Here is a 21,719-nt window from a genome sequence, read left to right as displayed (position 1 = left end):
TTTGCGTATAAGATCGAAGATTTTTTATTAAGCGTTTTTTAGTGCGTCAATATTTTTATTATATCTTGAATCCTAGAATAAACGGAATCTACTGTATGCCGCGCAGTTTTTTCAGTCTTTGCTCATTATTTCGCAAAAGTGTAATCAATTAATCATCTTTTTCCGCGGCGAACTGCATTTCCGCCGAGTTTTACATTCCCATCGCATGTCTTCCGAGCGAACGTCGTTACCCGCTCTTTGTTTTTCAGCAAATTAATTGCCGTTTTCAATGTAATGTAGCTCGAATACGGCGTTTTCTCGGTATCCTCGCTGCGTGTACACAACGTTATCGCGATTCGCCTCTCGCTAAACCTCCCCCGCCCTCCTCCCGTTATTACCGCCTACTGATTTCTTCTCGACTCGCAAAAGTCTACCGTTATACTTTTCTGCTCGGCGGCCGCGCTCTCGGGCGAGCTTGTCATAAATTATTTGCTTTCGTTGCGTGCGCGAAACGGATCTGCGCGCGAGGTGCATCGGCGTGGATTAGCATACCTCGTGCTCGGTGTCTGAAGATGATCGGAAGTGAGAGGCGCGCTCCTGGAAAGCTGCTCGGCGCTTCGCGTCGCGTTTCCCCAATGGAGTCGGTTGGAGCTGAAAGTGACGGACCTTCCTACTCTCCAGTCTAGGCTGCTGCTCTGTCTGGCTTGCAGATCTGGGAAGGAACAGAACGAAAGGTAATCGCGAACTTTCGGCTCAATTTCGGTTCACGTGCGACGATTGACCTTGCACACAAGATGCATCTATATTTTCCTCAGAAACCACGAAAATGTTTTACTTATTTAACTAATTTCATTCAATTTATTTAATTGAATTAAATTTAATTTAACAAATATTTTTTTCTCGTATAAAGGATGAGTGCGAATACGAATTAAATAAAAAGTAAAATCATCGATCGAGAGATGCGATAACATGTCGCGTCAAATATACGTTTAAATAAAAACAATTTTTTTTAAAGCAGATTTACATATCCAATAAGAGTTATATACGGGAGAAAATTCAAATATGAAAATATAAAAAAATGTGTACGTGTCTATATGTATAATAAGATTAAAAGAAACACATATTATGAAGAAGTCGCAATTGAGTGGCAGTGCCGAGTTCTTCAGTTTGCTAACGACGCGATGAGTCACAGTTAATGAATTACCTTGTTCGTTGGCGTTCTGGTTGACTCTCCAGTCCAGAGAATTACTATTCCTATTCACGCTATAAATGTTATCACAGGATTTGGTGGCAAGGCATGTCGCGTGATGACGACGTCTCAGCAGTCTTGATACTGGTCCCAAATTTCTGCAAAGCATATATTACAGCACTTCTTAAGTCGTTCTATTTCGTGCATCGCCAAGCAAGAAAGAAAATAAACGATATTTACTACCTACTTATAACTTATTAAATACGGCGCAAGGTAACGATACAAGGCACGATTAAAAAAAACAAAAAAATCGGCGTTATCGATTGGCCGCGCGGTAGGCTGTTATCTCCGCGAAGCTGATTGTGTCCCGTCACGATAACGAAATATTCCGCGTCCGTCTCTCGCAATTAAAAGTTAATATCGATCGAGGAGGTGCGACGAAAGTCACTCACTTCTTGAAGCGTCGCGTCTGCTCGATCGGCGGCTTGTTTTCGGTCGGTCCGCCGGCCGCGGGTTCCGGTTCCGGGCAGTAAGTACCTACTCGCACGTGGCTGTAGGTCGCGCGTAGCTGCACCCCGTCCAGCGGCCGGAAGTTGCTGCGCTCGATGGACGAGACCCGCACGATCTCGATCTTCGGCCGCGCCTCTCCTCCGCTCTTCCTTTCCATGATCGACGGAAGGCGACGACGTCGTCCGTTCTTCTGGATCAACGGCGAAATCCACCGACGCCGCGCCGAGAGTTCAATTGCTCTCGACCTTATTGTCCGCCCGATAACGATCCTCCCACGTCGCATCTATCCGCATCGCGGGAGGAGGAAGGGGAGAAATCGCTGGCGTGTGTCACGTTTGAGCAGATGCCCTCGGCACATCTCTTCTCGCTCTCTCTCGTCTCCTCTCGTCTCTTCCTCCTCTTTCTCTCAGCGGCGATTTTACTATCTCATTCGTGAAATCGCGGGATACTTCCGCGCCGTAATTGCGGAAAATTGGAGAACGACAGGCGCCGATACGCTCAACCCCCTCGCGCGTAAACAAAGCAGCCGCGAGTATAAGATCGGAAATCTATGTATTGTACCGCACTTGTGCCATTAACAGTAGAAAAGGCGCGAGGATTATCACGATGCGCTGCGATCTTTCCGAATGATCTTCGGACGATCGGCGCGCAACACGTCGTTGTTTTCCTCGTTCACTTCCTCGATGCGTGATGACACATCGGTCGCGTGCGCAACACGCGCTGTAACGCGGATCTCGACGTACGTCTGGCAGTCGTAGATTCGATTCTCGTGGTGTGGGAAGAAAGAGATCGCGAATTTTCGGGATTTCCTCGGTGGCCTCGGTGCTCGATATCGCGACGGGCGGGCCTTATCGGGGCGCGCGCGAACGCTTTAAAGCGCTCGATTCACACGAGCGCAACCCGCTCCGCGCTCGTCTCTTCGATCCTTCGCTCTCCTTGTCTCCTTCTCTCTCTATCTGTTCCCCCCCTCTTCTTCCTTCTTCTTGTCTCGGCGTCGCGACCCGGGCGGGAGGAAGAAATGTGTGGGTCACGTTCATTCATCCCACGGGGAGGAGTACAACGTGTAAATTATCTCGCTGCGCGATCGGGCTCGAGCGCACGCGAGCGAGCGGGCACGCACGCCCGCGCTTCCTTAATTGAATTGCTCACGCGTGCGTATGCGTGCGCGTACGCATGCGGCGAGAGATCGCGCGCGCGCGCGGGTCGCGTCGCGAGATCTCCGCCGTTTGGTTTCCGAAATTAACGTTTCTGGACCATGTCATTTCACTCGCGGCCTCTCCCGTTTCTGCCGCCGTGTCGCCTATCTTCTTCGAAAGAGAAGAAAAACCGGCTCGAAGAATCGCACTGAACACTCGCGAACTGTAACGCTCCTCTTTCCGCCTCCGGGCTGGCACATGTACATCGACACTCAAATCGTTCCCATCGTGTATCAGTTTCTCGGGAAAGTGAGAACGGAAATGAATTGATAAGATCGATTCGATGACGCGCTAGCACGCTCGTATAAAATTACTTTACGACGCACCAATCCCCTGGATACATAAAAATCGCGCATAAGATTTAATAAGACGAGATGGTATTTTAAAAACAGACATCGCGCAGACTGTATCGGCTATACAAAATCTTCGTAGATAGATTTTAATCCTTGTAGAAAGATCTACATTAAGAGATAAATAGAATTGTTGAGTTATCCGCTCTTATCCGGCGGTGCTCGCGATTTCCTGGCGCAAAAAAACGCGTTGTTTTAATAACACACGTAATTACATCACGTAACTTTACATTACATAATTTCACACTCGTAAACGCGAGTGGACGCGCTTTAATTATAATGTTTCCGCGCGTGCGAGTATCGTTTTTCGATTGAAAAATCGAGCTCGGATGTATATTGGATATCCCGCTAAAGCCGCTGTTTAGCCGCGCCGCGAATGCGACTATTCACGCGTAACGTCCGTCACGTCTCTCTTTTCTCCCTCGTTTCATTTCCCCATCTAGCGCAGCTTCCACCGCGGCCTTGTACGTCACGTAACAATGTCCGTCCGTCCGACCTATATCGCAACGTGCCACAACGAATAACGCGAGTCAATCGACGCCGATCAAATTAATTTCGAGCGACGGCGACGGCGACGACGGTGTCCCTCATGTGGTGGGGTGGATCGTGGATCTCACGCGACCGAGTGGATCTCACATCGCACGTCTCTAGACTCGAGAAGAACGTGCGATTACGTGCTTCTCGAAATTTTTCAAGCAAAACTTTTCGTTGCGTTACCGAGATTTTCCTCTCTTCGTCTTCATTAATGCCGCTTCGAACAGGGCGCCGGGAAATCTCGCTCGATCGCGCATTTGATCGGTGACCTATATTTTGACGTTTACATCTGAGCGATTTTTTGAAAAGTGTTATCACGTTATCGCGCTCGGAACGTTGCGTTTTATTTGATTGAAAAACGGTGGGCGCGAGGAATTCGCGCGAGTTTCTTTTAATCCAACTTCCAGGATAATCGAGACGATTGCTTGGAAGTTGGAAATGCTACCGACTGTCCTTTTCGTAGCCCTCGAACTTTTTCTCGGAAACTCCACTCGATCACGTCTGTCCCAATTCTCTCAGCTTCTCTGCCGTCCCAGAAATATTTCGCGGCACAGTCGTCGTTCATTCGGAAAGGTCAGAGGGAGTGACGCCCCTAAAATCGCACGGTAAAGGGCTAAATTTATCCGCGAGGACGCGCACATTTCCCTTCAGCTTGACGTCAACGTGACTCCACCGTCGGATTTCTCTGTGACCAAACGGAAGAGGAAGGTCGCCGACACGCCGGAATTGGATCGTATAAGCTTAATTATCGCGCTAACCAACCGCGGCACGGGCACGCGCGAGCGGAATTATCGTTCAGCGCGATGGAATGCGCTTCCGCGTTTTTTTCCTCTTCGTGCGAATGCAAATGTTACGTCGTGGAATTGACATTCAAATACGTGACTAGTTTGCCTCGAGAATAAGATCGGGGAATCTCGTGATTTACAAGCTACGTTCGCGATGTTTTTTTTTTCCAATTCAATCTACATACGTTCTTATTTTCGATTCTTAACCGGACTTTGCGCAAAGTCCCTTTCTCTTAAATTTTAGACAGCGTGCTTGCCTAAAGATCTAACTCTTCTGGTTCAGTTGCGTTTAATTGAAAATCAGAAAATGACTTATCGGAATTCTCGTGACGACGCTACAGCTTCGCGCTATCTCTGCTTGGAAATCGAACAGGCCGCTTTTTTTAATTGCGTCATCGAGATAACACAGCCGAGGTAGAACGGCGAAAAGAAGTGAGAAAGGAAGAGAGGCAAGTTTTTTCTCGCCAAGGTCATTTTTTAGAGTGTCTCTGTGCAATGCAACATCGTTGAAGCGAACGTTTGTCCGTGGTGCGGAGAATGTCTAAAAAGTCGTTTATATAGAGGAAGGTATTGTGCCGCGCGATTGTATCATGAGCTGTCGACACGGTGGTTTTAATCCGGGACGCGCTTTACGACGTTCTCGAGTCTCTCCTTCTTCCTCTCGCTGTTTGCTGATACAAAGCTTGAGCCACGAGGTTAAGAAGAATCTAAAACTCGCGACACGACACGAAGACGACGAGTCCCAAATCTCACTTCGCATTAGCGCTCACGTTCCATCGCAAAATCTAAAAAAAGAATCCCGTTCTCATGTTATGATGTTTAGAAAACGGTACTATAGTTCGGTAGCTCGATAGGTGTGAAGAAAACGCTGATGTAACGTGACGCGAGATTCGCGGGGAATTATCTTCCAGCCGCGAGGGAGAGAAAGAGAGGTAATTAACGCGAGTAGGCTTCCGCGGGGTCTCGTTGCCGAGTGTGGGGCATTACAGCGTGAAGAAACGAGTTTATTACGCGTGCTCGCGCGCTCTCGCCGCTGTTTGACACCACCGGGCCTCGGGCGGAACGGCCTGTTCGTCGGCGAAGGGATGCTGATGTGCGAACTTAAGTCGACGAGATATTAACTAAGTATTAAGTCCGTGCAACGCGGACGCCGCGACGCCAACGGGATGAGACCATCGGCTTGCGACCAGGCGCGCATCGCGAGTATCGCGAGGCAACGCGCGACGTGGGCGAGAATCCCGAGAGGCGTCGTCCCGCGCTCGTGCACGGCACGGCACGGGCCGGAAACTACGCAACGAGCGAAGGACACAAACGATGACACTTACGTGAGAATGACGCGCCGCTCTTTATCGGACCTGGCCTTTATCGCGGAGCATCTCGAGAGAATCGTCCGACGGCGGTTTCCAGGAGTAAAAACCGTCGAGTCGTCGGATCGTGACGAGAGAAGGATATACCCGTTACGCTTTGACGTGTATTTTTAGTACTGGCCGCGTACAATAGCTCGGGCATCTACATTGCCTTTTTTGCATCTTGTGCGTCGAGCGCGAAACGCAACGCGGAAGTAAAATTGAAACGAAAGCGTTAGAGATGGAACAACCGCCGGTATCCGTCAACGTCGGTCAAAATTAGCCGTAAGATACGCGCGCGTTGAATTAGAAGAACTTTAAAGTTTCCCAGAGAGAGATGTATGTATATATGTGAACACTGCGAGAGCACACCGTGCGTACACTACGTACGATAAGATTGGAGAAAGGCAGGGAGTAAATTGGCTAACCGTCGATCCACGTTGATCGAAATATTAGAGTCGCGTGAACGCTGAATTAAAAAACAAAATTCCGTATAAACGTCCAGCCGGCTAACAAAACGTAGGAACGTTGGACACGTCCGCGCTTCGCGCGTCGCTGGGATTCACTGCCACACTCCGCTCTGCTCCGCTCCGGCCGCGCGCGTAAAACCGCGCGCGCGCGCGCGCGCGCATGACGGGAGGAGCCCCGCGCCGGCTCTATTACACATCGGTGGCTTTTTGGAGCGGTGAAGAAAAATGTGTAATTAAAGCGCAGCTACCTGGCGTGTGCCGATGAGTGTTACGCTTTAGCGGACAGAGAAAGAAAGAGGGAGAGGGAGAGAGGGTTACGCGCGCGGACTCCGGGAGGCGAATGTATCGTCCGCGGTGATACGAAGTTTACACGGCGTATATATCCCTCGCTCTTTTCTTCTCAGGATTTCTCAGGATTTTTTAGGGACAAAATGTACAAATGGCTATGAAAAATGATTAAAAAATGAGCAACGTTTGTCCATAATTTTTGAAAATTTATATAGAGACGAGCGGCAAATATATTGATATCGATCAAGTTTCTCGTAAAGAAAGAGAAGTCAATCTGAAAAAAATTGAGTGGCTCGCTAAACTTAGAAAGAGATACATGGAATTTATTCATGCGAACATCTTCCTTATCACATTACAGATAAATTTGCGCGGTGCGAACGTTTTGCCGTGAAAGATGTATATTTCCTTCGTCATTATCCATCTATCATCTTTAGGATTCCTTCTGGGTGGAAAATGCAGAGATAGCGGTGGATAGTATTGGATTATCGCGGTGTACTTGATAGAAAAGCTTTTAAATCGCCGCGAGACATTTTCTACGTTTTGACGCGTTATTTACTTCTCCTCTCCGTTGAATGTTCCAACGGACGGACCGTTCACGTTCCTCGTCGTGGAAACGGCACTCGGCGAGCACACGTACCTAATACTACGAATTTTCTTTCTCCACGTACAATTACACGAATCCGTCTTGTGTATTGCACGGAGAGTCCTCCCCGGAAGAACGTGGCCCCGTTATCTCGCTTATTAAAGTGCAAATACCGAGCTTTCGCTTCTAACGGAGTAGCTTATGTCGTTTCGTGAGAGTCTGCTATGTGGAAACGCGAGCTCGAGAGAGATATCATCGTATCGATATACGTACGAAATCCGGAGCACCGGGGTATATTACTTCGACACAGAAACAAATTATCCGCGAGAGATCGACGATACCGGATGTAAGGTCAAATTTTTCTTTAATCGATCCGCTGGTTTTCATCGAAGCATCCCCTCGTTCAGAAATTTCTCTTTCTTTGTCGCGTAAGAGCGAAATGTACCGTGAATAAATCCATTATCTGCTCATCGATCATCCTCGGTCGCGCGCGATCGCCGAGAAACTCGAATCTTCTTCATTATCATAGTGCCGTAATAGCTTTAAAGACCGCGCCGAATTCGACCGCGGAAAGCTGCGACGCGACGGGGAGGAATTCTGCGGACCCCGTGGCACAGAAATAAATATACCGTGCGTGTGTGGAACACATGCTTCGCGATGCTGATACGCGCGTGACGATTAGGCACGCGCGCCTAGTCGCGTAGGTACCTCTGGGAGTCGCTTGTTCTGCTCCCATATCTTGGCACCCGAGCGGAAACAGTGAATAGAAATTCGGTAAATATGTCACCGCGCATCAATTTAAACGATGGGACGAAGGAGGGCCTTTCCCTACCCGTTAACGAATATCCGGGCGATAAGCGATTGAAGCCCTAGATGCGATAATGGGCGTGGTAGCGAAGCAATTAAGAGAATTGATCGCGAGGGAGATAGAATGAAAATGTTGCTTTGGAAGAAACGAGTAGAGAGTATCTAAATAATTCCGATTGAAAGCACAAATGCGCTAGGCGTGATAACGTTTACATGGCATGAGAGAGCTGAAAGCTCTAAGGAGAATTCCGATATTTCATACGTGTAAACGCCCCGCGTTATTGTTGTCTGTGCGGTATTGTTAACCGGTGGCGCGTGCTGGAAGCAGCATCGCCGTCGCTAGCAACGCGAGCCTGTGATATTTCCTGTAGCTGGAGACGCGACTTTATTTAGAAAACATCTATCCCTTTTCGATGCTGATACCGGCATATTGATAATGCGAGGCAACGAGTACAATGCAACGCGCGACGCAAAATATATATATACACACACACTCAATGAACATATACGGTAAACGTCCGGAATATGCGAGATCAGGAAATTACTTGATTGTATTGAGATGCTGTAGGAATTAAGGAAGAACGACGAGGCAATGTCTCTTGTCGACGAGCGCGTCTGGTCGGCGCCGCCGTTGCGTTGCGACGCCGACGGACGAGTGACGCGGATTCCTCTCGAGATACATACATCAGTACATCTTGACGGCGCACTTCGCGATATCCTGTCGCGGCGCGACGAGGGATCGAGGGATGCTGCACTTGCTGCTGCGTCCCGTTGATGGAGATTGGCAGCTCGCGAGGGTGAGAAGTGAGGCGCCTTCCCTCGGGAGGAGGACTGTCCCCGAGTCCCCGGTGAGACACGGATCTTCTTGGGCACGATCACTCCGCGATATACCGTAAACACTGTCGTGAGTAACCGCGAATCGACCGCGCGGGGACGTTTCCGGAGCACGTCCGGAATCCTCTTCGTCGCCGAGAGAGGTGTGCCCCGCTCTATTTATACACGTATAAAAGGCGTCGCGCGAGACGAGAACTCTCCGTTTCTCTCTCTTTGTTTCTCTCTGTCTCTTGAAAGAGCTACGAACAATCCTCTCACACGGGCAGGGTGCATTTTCTTATATATATGTCTCTTTTCTCCGGAAGAAGTGGAGATATGCTGAAGAGTGAGGGATAGATACAAAAATAAACAAAGAGAGGGAAAAAGAGAATCAGAGAGTAAGAGAGAGAGAGAGAGAGAGGAGGAGAAAGAGAGAGCGGACAGCCTCGTCGGCCCTCCCGCTTCTGGTACTTCGATCGCGACCACCCGCGGGAATCGCGGGATGTTGTCGACTACTGCACGTAGAGAGAGACGAGAGACGCGCCGAGAGAATCGCTACGCCCTCCGCGTCTCTCCCGACCTCGTGGACCATCTCTCGATGCGCGGACCTGCGCTCTTCGGACGGTCGTCACGTCGCCGTTGTCGCCAGGAAGCGCCGGCGTTAAGACTTTATAAAAATATTATAAATTGATTTGACATTTGATCGTAGCGATGGCGTTCAAAAATTAAAAAATGATAGAATTAGAATCCTTTTCCGTGTGCTCTTAATGCGATTATCGGTCTACGAATCCATCTTGGAATTATCCTGGGCCACGTAATGTTTTTGATGAAATCGATTAAGGAAATACTCACCACACACACATCGTGATTTACTTCATCTTTATTTCGTATTTGTACACGCCCTCAGCATGCCACATACAGTCAATATAATACAATCCAACGCAGCCAAGAGAGATAAGAGAGAGAAAGAGAGGAAGGAGAGCAGAGAGGAAAGAGAAGAAGAAAGAGAGAAGAGGTAGAAGTAAAATACAAAAAATATATATATTTATATATTTTATATATATATATATATAATATATATATTTATATATATGTATACTCTCTACGCGCGCGCCGAGAGACGTTATTGTTACCACGATGTGTTTTTTAACGCTGAATATATATTAGATGGGTAGCAGCTAAGAGTATAATACAAAGAAGAGTGCTATGGGGGATACGGTAGGACTCGTAATTCGGATTGAATGTGGTGTGGTTCGCGAATCGTGAGCAAAACGATCTCGCGCGCTTGCCGATCCTGTCTCTCTGATCACCTATCTCGACTGAATAAAAACTCACGCTCTCGAGCAACCATATAAACTAAAGGGGAAGGAACGAGCTTCCGAAGAATCGACAATCACAGTTCGGCGCCGTTACATATCCGTTCGTAATCTACATACGCAGAGAAACAGAACAGTTCAGCGTTTAGTACGCGCGAAACTTTATTCGTCGAAAGATCAGGCATTTCTTAGCCGGCAGCGTAAAAACATTCGATCGTGAACTTTCGGGAATCTCTCCCCGCGAACGTTAAACGATCTGATCACATCCCAATTCTCCGTATTATACCTTGTCGCACTCCGAGCACAAGTCCATTCGACTGACGCGCGTTGAAACTTCTTCGGCCGAACGAAAAAATAAAAAGAAAATAAAACAAACTTGATTTCATCCCGATAAAATAAATTACAAGATTTTGAATTCCGTTTGTAGATACGCTTAATGCTGGGAGTGGTGAAATGAAAAATATCCGCCAGTGGTAACGTTGGACATTCCGGCAGAAGTAGAAAATTGAATAAATTTATTTAAATATGAGAAGAAATATATTGAAATATATATAAATGTTAAGCGCCTTCTTAAAGCGCGTTGCGGAGATGCGGTTTTCGTCCAATCTTGTCGCTGGCGGATTAATACTCTTAGACTTAGACGATAGTTTCGTACATATGGTCAGCATATACAACAGTGGCCGTTGTGACTGAAGACGGCCATCAGGGGGAACAGATGTTCTCCGTAAAACGAATGATTGTTGGACGTAAAATCGATCGCTACTCCGCGGATGACCTAATAATTCTTTTTAACAAGCATACTGCTTACACAGCCTACTTAGCTAAGTCTCCTCTTTCGAACTCTTTCGCACGGATACACCTTCGTACGCGTAGATGTAACCGGTAAGCATTTATGGCAGCGTTATGAGGTCTACTCACGGTAGCGATCGTCGTAAAGACCAGAAAACTTAATTCGAAACGCGAGGGAAACAACAATAGTTCATGAGAATCAAATCATGTCGAGCTTTGTCAAGCGGTTTTTTTCGATTGCCGCTAAATCTTTTTCACAGCTTAAGACCGAAAAAAATCGTTTGATCAGTTGACATAAAATGACCATTAACAATACAATGTAAATGAATAATAAACGTAACTCAACTAAAAATAAAATCGATACATGTCGTGTAGTCTGACTTATTCCCCATTTAGACGGGCGATAGAGAAACAGAACGGAGAAAAAGGAAAAGGCGGTGGTAGAGCAAAGATTTTTATAATATCCACTTTTTCGTTTTTCGGTAAACATAGTTATCTAAATAAAGAACAAACTAAATTTAAAAAAGGAAAAGAAAAACAACCAAATCGTAGATTAATACAATAATCATAGCTGGGTAACGTAATTAAGTCTCTTTACCATTTTACTTTTCGCTTTCTGCCGTTAATTGACGTATCCTCGTTTACAAATTCGCCCCTCTTCTTTCTCACTCTTGCTCTATCACCCTTTTGTATCTTCCTTTAAATCACCGTTTGCAGGATGGTCCTTGTATTCCGTCGGAAGAGCGAGATTTCTCCGACCATCCCATAGACGATATCCTCTATATAACTCTCTATTTTTTACGCATGTGTGTGTGGTGTGTGTGTATTGTGTGTTGTGTGTGTGGAATTTCTTTTTCTCTCTCTATATATATATATATTTTATAAAATACATTAGTTTACAAACAACGTTGGATTAAGTGTCGACGCCCTGCGCGAGAGTCATCGCAGCTCAGACTCGATCGTGAAAATCAAGTGCGGTGAATTCGAGAAATACTCGTGTGTACAACGCAAGTTAAGTCTGGAAGAACGGCAGTACTCAAATTCCACGCAATATATATGTATATATATAATTTAATATTATATATATTAATTTATATGTATACATATATATGTATTATATATATGTATCCGGTCATCGCTGTTCGAACGCATCACGCGTTCAAAGTTCAAGAAACTCTTCTCGTACCTTATCGTGTGGTAAATTCCGTCTAAATCGATTGTCGAGTTGTTCCACGTCAACTATTGTATCCTCGAAGAATTGAAACTTTTATAAAAGGCGCTTTTATCCCGACGTCTCTCTTTCTCGTTTGAACTATCGAATTGCGTTTCACAATTCGGTAATGCTGTACAGACAGTTTAACGACACGTTAACGTGGAACGACTCTATTGTTACTCTAAGTTAATGACGTAATGCGATATTTTAAAGCGCGATGTGGAAAGATTGAAGCGTCTTTCATAGATGTACGTATACTGGAGATGATAAGAGTTCTAAAATAGCATTGTTTCTCGACGATTTTCAAGTGGGTTTTACACACAACTAGAAATTAATTATATATATTTTTAAACGCTATTATATACGTCGCGTACGGTTTCTGAAACACTGTAACGGCTTATCTGCAATTTTTACGCAACAAGCGAAAACTACACAAAACGATAAAAGCCCTCGATAAATTTGCAACGGCAATATTGCCTATAGCCTACGTCTATCATCTTTTTCAATGACGAACGATGTGACCATGGGAAGGGAAAGGAATTATTTTTCTCTTCGTAACAAGATCGTTTAACGGAGCTGTGCGACCGGTTGGCAAAGACGTCGATCAGAACAATAAGACTATCTTATCGCGCTACATACATATTTACAATTCCTCTAGCATCGCGCGCTAGAGCTTTCTTCTTTCGTGTTCGAAACATGCACTAGGAAGCCACGGGAAGAAATCTACTCAAAGAACACATCTCCTTTTTATTTTTTGTTGCTTGACCACTACGAGACCTTTCTTCAGAACGCACTATTAAATACATATCCTCTCTGTAAAAATATCAATAAAAGTACCGTTTTTAAAGAATTACAAGTTTTTCCTTATACAGATCGTGTTTTGCTCGAGATATCTCGCTAGTGCATGCTACGGACATATCTATGTTGAGGCAAGACCAAGTCATCGAATGCTTTTCATCTATCCGTTTTGCCGAGTCTGTACAATTTTATTTTGTTGTCGTATCGATCGATGTTCACGCCGAACATGAAGAAGGTTTAAGATATTTATTAGGCTATCACATAATGGAGGTTTCGATTCAGCCTTTTCGCAAACGCACTGCCGTCCATATATTTTCCGCCTTTCTCTACTCGTAACTGATTGCCATAAGATCACTAAAGCGTCATCTTTTTTTTCAAGATAAGACTTACTATTAAACCGAATGCTCCGATATACTTTGAATACTCCTCTTTACAATGTCTCCGTAATCTATTAGCAATAAAAGACGTTTTAATATCTAAGGTAGTAAAAAGGAAATTGACCGACAGTTCATCTAGCAGATTTTAAAAATAACATACTTTTAGTAATGAGTCGGTCTTCATTAAATCATGCTTATGTTTTTTATTAATATAAAACAAAATATAATATTATATCCTCTTTGGATGTGATTTCTACCTTCAAAAATTATAAAGTTGAATATTTAAAATTAAAAGATTTTAAAAAATCGAAGAATATGCAAATTCCACAATGATGAATTGATTCGTGATTGAAATGAACTATCGGGCGACGAGCCGACACGGAAAAGCGTGTAAATGTAGGACAATTCGATTGAAAAGTTCAGAAAAGGATCGATGACAATTACACGAGTAGGAACTGCAAGAATGCTGGCACAACGTTTCGCGTGTATCTGCCGTTGTCTACGTATTTTTATCCTACGGCGAGGTAGGCAGGTGAAAATGGGGCGGTTCAGTAGACTACTTTGTAAAACTTCGATAGACTTCGTTGTAGTGCGGCCTTTATAGATTAGCGCGGGAGGGGAAGAGCGGGGCAGGAATGGGATGATGGGGCAACGAACACATTTCCCTCGCACCTTCACGTTCACGTTCGGAATCGCCACTCATTGACGATATGCTCGGCTCGTATTTTGTTTAGTGTTTAGTGAATTGATAATGACGAGAGAAATAACGCGTATGGTTTTACAACGTCAGGATATTCTGGGACCACAGTCTCTTGCGGACCTTTGTCCTCTCGCGTCCCTACGTATCCCTAAAACAAAAGAGCACGTTGTTCCTCTTGCGCAAATACATATTGCGCGGTGGTGCATATGCTCACGAGAATATTACCTTAAAATAACCTTCTCCATTAGCATAGATAGGCGCCCTTCTGAATGATTGGGTGGGAGTAGGGATTTAATCAGTTCGCGAATAAGGGATTCTGTCATTCCCGGCGACGTGCGTTCCGCCGACTCGAAGGCGTTTCGCAGTTCTTCTACAGCACCGCCATTCTTGCCACCGCTACCGCCTTCGCCATTATTGTCTCTCGCCGAATATTGGTGCTTTCGTTGGAGCTGTAATATTATTGGAAACGTTGATCATTCCTATAAAATCTCACTATAATTTTTATTTTTTACATTTTTCATATTTTCATCATTCTATATTCAATGTATAGTACCTCGGAAAGGAGAGGAAAAACAACACCGGACAAAGCGACGCTTCGCGGATGTTTGAGCTCCTGCGAACTTCTGGGCCTCTGTTTATCTTCGCCAGGTCTGTGATCAGCCATCGGAGTGATGGGCACGTCAGGTTTGCTGTTTCTTCTCTTCTCCCGGGAGTTGAAGTCCCTGCTGGTTCTATCCCGATCTCTGCTTTCCCTGTCCCGTTCTCGTTCCCTGACGACTTCTCTGTCCCTCTCGCGGATCATATCGCGCATTTCTTTTTCAGACTCCCTGAGCGTAGATTCTCGGCTGGAGTCACGATAGTCTCGCTCATCTCGTTTCTCTCTCGTGTCCACCGGTGGTGGAGGTGCGGCTTCGTGCGGTCGGGACTACAAAAGAAAAAAAAGAACGTACGAAAAAGGTACAAATATGAACATGAAATGTGACACACTCGATTATTGGGACGGCAACGTACGGGCGTGTGTTTCGCTTGACCATCGCGCAACGAATCCCTGGACTCGCTTCTGTAATGATTAAGCGTGGAGTCCTTCGGCGGCGATCGCGAGGCGCCGTTCGCGTGCGGTTTACTCGGCTGGCTGTGATTGGAGGACCTGTGGTTCGTGTGTGTTAGGGTCAGGGATGCGGGCTGCTCGTCCAGTGGCAGCATGGGCACCACGGATCCTTTGACCCCATGCGGGCCTTTCACCGTCATTATCCATGGCTCGTCCATGTCGCTGTCTTGCTTGGATTCCTCCCTGAACACCGTGTAACGCAGTGTGTTACAATTTAGTACCACGCTCGGATGGTGGTCTATTATACCGCGCAATTGATAAACGGCCTCGAACTGGTTTTCCATTTTCTTGCACGTTCGAGATATAAATTTATTATAGAATTAGCGACAGAAAAAAAGAGAAGATCCTGAATGTACGTAACGTACGAAAATAACAAGCGGCGGCTTTTACTTTCGTAAGAAGCGTGACAGAAACGCGAATCGAGATACTCACGAGTCCGAATTCTCGCTCTCGGTCTCCGACTCCTCGCTGCGCTGCGACTTCCACTTTTTGTACCTGTCGATCAGGTCGATCAGGTACGAGTTCTTTTTCGCCTTCCTGATAAACTGGAACTTGAGCAGTTCCTTCGCCGTCGGCCTCTGCACAGACACGAGCGCAATGATCGATAAATAAATCGCGACTATGTTTCTTATATGTCGAAATTTTTGTTTTATTAAACTAATTTTTCTATTTTTACCCTTCACATTACTTTTTTCGTGATTATTATTGAGACATCGAACGATTCGACAACGTTGAAAATATTTCCGAAGCTACGACTGCTACGAGACGCGATTGATTAATAACTCGAAACATAGACAGCCATGAATATAACGGTACACTCACGTTTTCGGGATCCTTGTTGAGGCAGGCTTCGACGAACTCCTTGAATTGTTTCGTGTAATTCCCGGTCAGTTGCGGCGGATTGTTCTTGGGTATTAGAAAGAGGACCCTCATGGGATGCAGCTCGCTATTGGGTGGCTCTCCTTTCGCCAGCTCGATCGCCGTGATGCCCAAGGACCAAATGTCAGCCTACGGGACAAGCGTTCGCGGAGTTACCACTTGCCAGATGAAGCGCTAATGAAACGCTAATGAAAACGTGACCGCGCCACTTTGAAGATAATTTTTAGAAGAAGCGAGCAAGAGAGAAAAACCGAAGAGAAACGGAAAAGAGGATGACGACCATCATATTTAAGAAAACTAATAAATGATAATAATGTATATTCACGCAAATGGAAAATACAGGAAGATATTTTCATGGATGCAAAATATGCGTATAAACCTATAATAAACTTAATTTTCAGCACTGTAGGTATGCATACCGCGCGCGGTATACGGCGGAATTTAATTAATGAAATTACCTTGGAATCATAAGCAGACTGTTTGATGACTTCGGGTGCCATCCAGAACGGCGTACCAACGAAGGTATTTCGTTTACTGGTGGTGTTCGTCAACTGACCGGCTACACCGAAGTCGGCCAACTTGACATCGCCCATTTCGCTCAGCAAAACATTCGCCGCTGCAAGGTCGAAAAAGAATTCGTCCATGCGAATTAATCTTCCGTTTTTAAACCAATACGAAACTGAATAAAACGCTCTATTAACGCCGGACAAATTTAATTTTCTGCCCATTTCTACGTAAATTAATAACGATTGAACATTGAATTATTTTTTAATAGAATTGTGCATCGTAGTTAATGCAGTTAATTCACGCGGATTTTAATTAGGCGAAATGGTATTTCGTCTCGATCTCGTTGAATCGATTGAATGAATAACACGATATTATTTAATATTTCTGTACGAAGAGCGTTAAAGTACCAATAAACATCCTTCGCGCCTTATTGAGCGTACCTTTAATATCGCGATGGAGCTTACGCTCGCTGTGCAGATAATCCAGCCCTTTGAGCACCTCGCGTAATATCACGGCAATGTGCATCTCCTCGAAGCTACCGGCCTTCATCAAGTCCAGGGCCGAGCCGCCACCCAGATACTCCATGATGATCCACAGCTTCGTACCCTGTCGAGCAGAACGAGCACGGATGAGATTGGGAACCGTCGGCGTAAGATGCGTAACGGGCTAACTCGCCGGTGATTCCGACAATTAAGATCCGGAGCGGGATCTCGAGCGGCCGCCAATTAACGAAAATAGATCATTTCGCCGAACAACTGCTATTCCCGATCGCGACCGGACCTTGAGATGTAATCAAGGAAAGTATGTCGGAAGTATTAGCCGGTTTCTGTCGCGTCGCTGATATTCCTAAAGAAAATTTTAGCAACTTATGTGGACGTAACAACATCTCGCGTTGCGTTTGAGACAATCGTAACGTAAGAAAAGACGTCTGAGCGAATTAAGTACACGATTCCCCGGGAAGGATAAATTTTTATTTATATCACACCGTATCTTTCTCCACTCGAGAGACGACGGACGTATCGCGTGACTGCGTATTATCATATTGTCCGAGTCGCACTCCGATTGTGAGAGAGATCGACCGTGAAGGCGATCAGCGATACGGAGCGGGCAACATCCTCGCCATGGGGGTGAGGTGAGGTGACCTTTCTTCAACAACGGACAGCAATATGATTAATCTCGCGGTGTTGTTCGCGGTAATGAAGATTTATCGTGGCCTCTCGAACAGCCGTAAATTACCGTCTAATGCGGGCCCGTTAAGGAAAAACGTGTCCGCCGTTTCCTGCGCTGGCCTATTAATTTTCCACAAGCGCAACGCGCTCGTTGCTCCAAGGCAACGCGCGTCATCGCTGACCGGATCCTCCTCCCCGTAGCGGTAATTATATCCGACATCGATGACCAATCACTGTGCGACTTATCGGATAAATTATACGGCGCGAGTTAATAGTGGTGGTCGACGGAACGGTGTGGTGGTACTACACGTAAGGACGATAATACGGATGAGTTATCGCGCGTTAATAATCAGCGCGGCCCAAGCCAGTGATCCGCGCGAGGATATTGGAAGATTTACGCCCTTCGTCCTCGATCGATTATAAAGAAATAATAATTAATTGATCCCTTCCCCTTCCTCCTCTCCTGGGTTACTCGGCCGACCCGCGGCCTTGCAATTACGCGTCACCGTGTGTACTATACTACTATACTCTCCTCGCCAGGTGTTGCCAAGCGAAAGTGCACGCACCGTGAAAAACGAAACATCAGCCCTTATTCGTCGGGTCGCTTGCATTCTAGAAGGACTTTGCGAATAATTTTACCCCCGCCGTAACTTAGGCCGACTATTAATTTCGTACTGTATGGTAAATTAAAAAAAACTGGCCAGATATTGGCATTAAACGCTTCGAGATAAAAATTTGATTCGTGATCTCCTTCTAGTACCGAAGGACATTGGATAAACGATACAGGGTATCGCCTCGTGTCAAGCACATGCTTTGTTAGATTCTTCATATCCATCTCCTTTTACGGAGTCTCCTCGTGGGAGACTCTTCATAAGTCTTGGCTCTGACTTTTGTTCAATGTTCGTGCGGTTGACGCGCGCTGTCGTTTTATGGCGAATAATTTTCGTAGTTTAAGCGGGTCAACCGCGCCGGACCGGGGGCATTTGCCAAGATGGCGAGCATTGGTTGCCCATAAAATTGCACCATTTATCACCGTCGTACGGTCAGGACTCAGGAGGCTTGCTCGAAATGCTCCCCGCATTTTTCCTGTTCAGATCTTCCCAAGGCTGTTGCCGTCGATAAGGGGTTCGTTTAACTCGACTAGCCACTTTTGCAGATTTCTACGTGAACGAAGGGTTGCTGCGTCACTCCTCTGTCCTCTTTGTTTTTCTTCGCCAAGAAAACGCATGAGACGAATGACAAACGGCGACCTGTCCCGAAAGCGTTATCAGAGATAACGACTTCGAGATAATATCGTGAATCCAATCCGATGAGGTAGGGGACAATAAGAAAGTAAATTGCAGGTTAATCTCTAATCGACAGACGGGGGTTAACGAACCCTGCTAGAATAGATGGGTGGGCAGATTACGATCAAGAGTCGTCAAGTTGATCGGAAATTCATTCAACTATGTAATTTCTCGTTCTCTTTTTCGTTGCTCCTTTCTCTGATTTAAAAGCGAAATTAAAATATAATCTTATAAGCACATCTTGTACATATATTTTTATATGCGAGTTTTTAGAGAGAAAGAGATGAACTTTAAGGAGTTCATCACTTTACGTAACGGGTTACGAGTCCTCGCATAGCAAGAGAACTATTATTAGTCAGCCAATTTCCTAATGGTCCGGATCTCTCGTTCGACACGAGCCGAGAATAGACTCGTCCCTCGCGTAATCGACGATATTTATTTTTCGCTCCCCTTCCACTTTGCCCCCGCCTTCGCGGCAATTATGGTTAATTGACGGAGTCTTGTAATTGGTTGCTTTCACTCTCGGCGAGTGACGACAGAGACGCTTAATTCCAATGCTTTGGGAGGAGAAGATCCATTCGAATACAAAATCACCATAATCGAATGCGATAATAACCGTATTTAAGCACAATAATCGGAAATCGTGAACTTTTTCGAAATTAAACGACGTTGGATCTTTATTTAGTACAAAATTTTAAATATAATTTTTGAGGTACTGCGTGTTTGAAAACGCACTTGATATAAATAAGAAAAAAAAAAATATATAAATACAATACCCTACCAAAGTTCCTACAAATCGCGGATTTAAACATCTGATGCGTCTATGAGAAAAAAGTCGTTGACTGTATACAGATGCAGTTAAGCCGATTTACTCACGAGCAAGTTGCAATTTATCGACATTTAATTCGGCGCTCTACTCGTGCGAGCATGCGATGCGGAAGGGCGCGAATCCAAAGGGACGGGGCACGGTAAAGCGAAGATTAATTCCGTCGCGTCGTTCGTCAATGCCAACGGCACTCCTGCCATTTCGCGAAACGGAGGTATAAAAGGACATAGCATTCTAAAAACAGCAACGAGAAATCGACCAGCCTATTAATCACCCATACGCTGAACGCTTTTGTCTTCATTTTGCATGCTGCGTTGCATTTTGCAGGGTGTAGGATGCAGACTTCATGTAACACGCGTGCGTTCAAGTCCGTCTAATTTAAATTCTGTTAGTTATTCTCTCTCTCTCTCTCTCTCTTTCTCTCGTGTATTCGAACTCTTCTTTTTTTATATTCCACGTTTGTAATCTCGTTTGTATATAATTGCGAGCGCTCGAAAATATCTCTCACGACAACGACGACGATACAACTTTCATGATAAAGCACAACATCACGTGCAGCGCAACGTAAGGTCACAAAGAGTTAAAGCACCCTCTTCATTCGACCTGCTATTATCGGAGAACGTGTTTTCCAGCGGCGATCGAGCAGCTGACCGTAAATCTCGGCCGCAAAGTAGAGCTAGAGTGGTAAAATTGCGGTGATTTCTGCGGAAAATTGACGCGCGACCTACTTGACATTCCTCGGACGTTCGCTTTGAGCATCCGCGATCGCAAATTTAGACGCAAATCGAGATTCTAAAATCACGTGCCGTCTGTCGAATATGTTTTGTCCGTCAATCAAGGATGACCAAACGACTGTCTAACTCTTTGATTCGAAAACGTACGGAAAAACAAAGTGGCGAAGATACCAGAATTCCATTAAGAGAAAAGACGACTTCGTTAAGATAAGTGCTGTGCAATTATACTCGTTCATTCGTAAAATTTTAGTCGCGCCGTTTCTATTCGGGTGCAGAATGCGGGTATTTTCTTTTGTTTGGAGCACAATGAACCGCGAATAATAGGGTAAAGGAGAGAAGAAGCGTCGCGAATTTTTGTTCGTATATACAGACTAGATATTACATGCCACGGATAAAATTCCGTTTCACAAAAATGCTTTTGCTAATTATCGCAATATGCTGGGATCGCAATATCCTGCAGCGTTATTAAAACGTATTATATAATAATTTTATATAAAGTTCAGGCCTATATACTTCGCCGATACAACGATTTTAATAATAATAATTGATGTTGAAACATCAAGAGCCATAAAGTGATAAACAAGATATAAACAGAAAGTAGTAAACACGAGCTACACGTGCAGCGCTCGTTTTATTAATCCAGTAGCTTTAAAACATTATTTTTAAAAGATCGATAATAAAGCGATATTTCTAGCAGTCTTCTTTGGCGAGCGGTGAGAGGAAACAAGAGAAGAATCACAGCGGGACGCCCTCGTAATAGACGATACATCCGGATTGAGAAATCCGAAGGAGTGCCGCTGAGTCTTGCGAGAGAGTCGTCTCATTTTCTTCTATAACTTACCCAACGTACCGTAATCTACGCGTTCCCATACCGTTTCAAAGTCGTACGAAATAAATACCACGGTCTGTGCATAGTAAACGCGATAATCCAGATCGCGAGTAATCTAGATCGTTACTTTTTCTGCGTTATCTTATAAACGAACGTAATCGAGTTGGAACTGCAATTCCCACGAGATCGAGTCTCGAATGTCATAAGATGTAAATTCACCGTAGAAACTTTTTACAGAACGACGATTGTCTACGTCGTAACACGGTACGTGCCCGAAAAGCACGGATCTGTTTAAAATCTTTAGATGGTTTAAATCGACGAAGACTCGCGGCGCGAGG

The 21,719-nt window shown here is 45.3% G+C and overlaps 2 protein-coding genes across 8 annotated transcripts in view; both read right to left on the bottom strand.

The window, feature by feature from the left end:
- Positions 1–9,342, bottom strand: part of LOC139815563 (uncharacterized) — a 38,321-nt gene extending 28,979 nt beyond the window's left edge. Inside the window, exons 1-4 of one of the 3 annotated variants that reach the window (XM_071782559.1) lie at positions 8,722–9,342; positions 1,621–3,207; positions 1,184–1,326; positions 532–691 (exon numbers count right to left, since the gene is read on the bottom strand). In XM_071782559.1, the coding sequence (XP_071638660.1) occupies positions 532–691; positions 1,184–1,326; positions 1,621–1,961 (644 nt within the window). In that variant the 5' untranslated portion in view covers positions 1,962–3,207; positions 8,722–9,342. Of the gene's footprint in view, positions 1–531; positions 692–1,183; positions 1,327–1,620; positions 3,208–5,868; positions 6,443–8,721 lie in introns of those variants that run through there. The other 2 variants (XM_071782560.1, XM_071782561.1) reach the window with 2 other exon arrangements.
- Positions 9,343–9,712: 370 nt separating this feature from the next.
- Gckiii (Germinal centre kinase III) overlaps positions 9,713–21,719 on the bottom strand; it is an 87,985-nt gene continuing 75,978 nt past the window's right edge. For all 5 annotated transcript variants that reach the window (XM_071782565.1, XM_071782566.1, XM_071782564.1 and 2 more), the window contains 8 exons: positions 16,978–17,143; positions 16,489–16,646; positions 15,974–16,159; positions 15,584–15,729; positions 15,055–15,334; positions 14,597–14,968; positions 14,269–14,492; positions 9,713–14,191 (listed from right to left, as the gene is read on the bottom strand). In XM_071782565.1, the coding sequence (XP_071638666.1) occupies positions 14,182–14,191; positions 14,269–14,492; positions 14,597–14,968; positions 15,055–15,334; positions 15,584–15,729; positions 15,974–16,159; positions 16,489–16,646; positions 16,978–17,143 (1,542 nt within the window). In that variant the 3' untranslated portion in view covers positions 9,713–14,181. The remainder of the gene's footprint in view (positions 14,192–14,268; positions 14,493–14,596; positions 14,969–15,054; positions 15,335–15,583; positions 15,730–15,973; positions 16,160–16,488; positions 16,647–16,977; positions 17,144–21,719) is intronic.

This window comes from Temnothorax longispinosus, chromosome 7 (assembly GCF_030848805.1).
Source record: "Temnothorax longispinosus isolate EJ_2023e chromosome 7, Tlon_JGU_v1, whole genome shotgun sequence".
In the NCBI taxonomy this organism is placed as follows: domain Eukaryota; kingdom Metazoa; phylum Arthropoda; class Insecta; order Hymenoptera; family Formicidae; genus Temnothorax; species Temnothorax longispinosus.
This window is presented reverse-complemented; position numbering and strand designations above follow the sequence as displayed.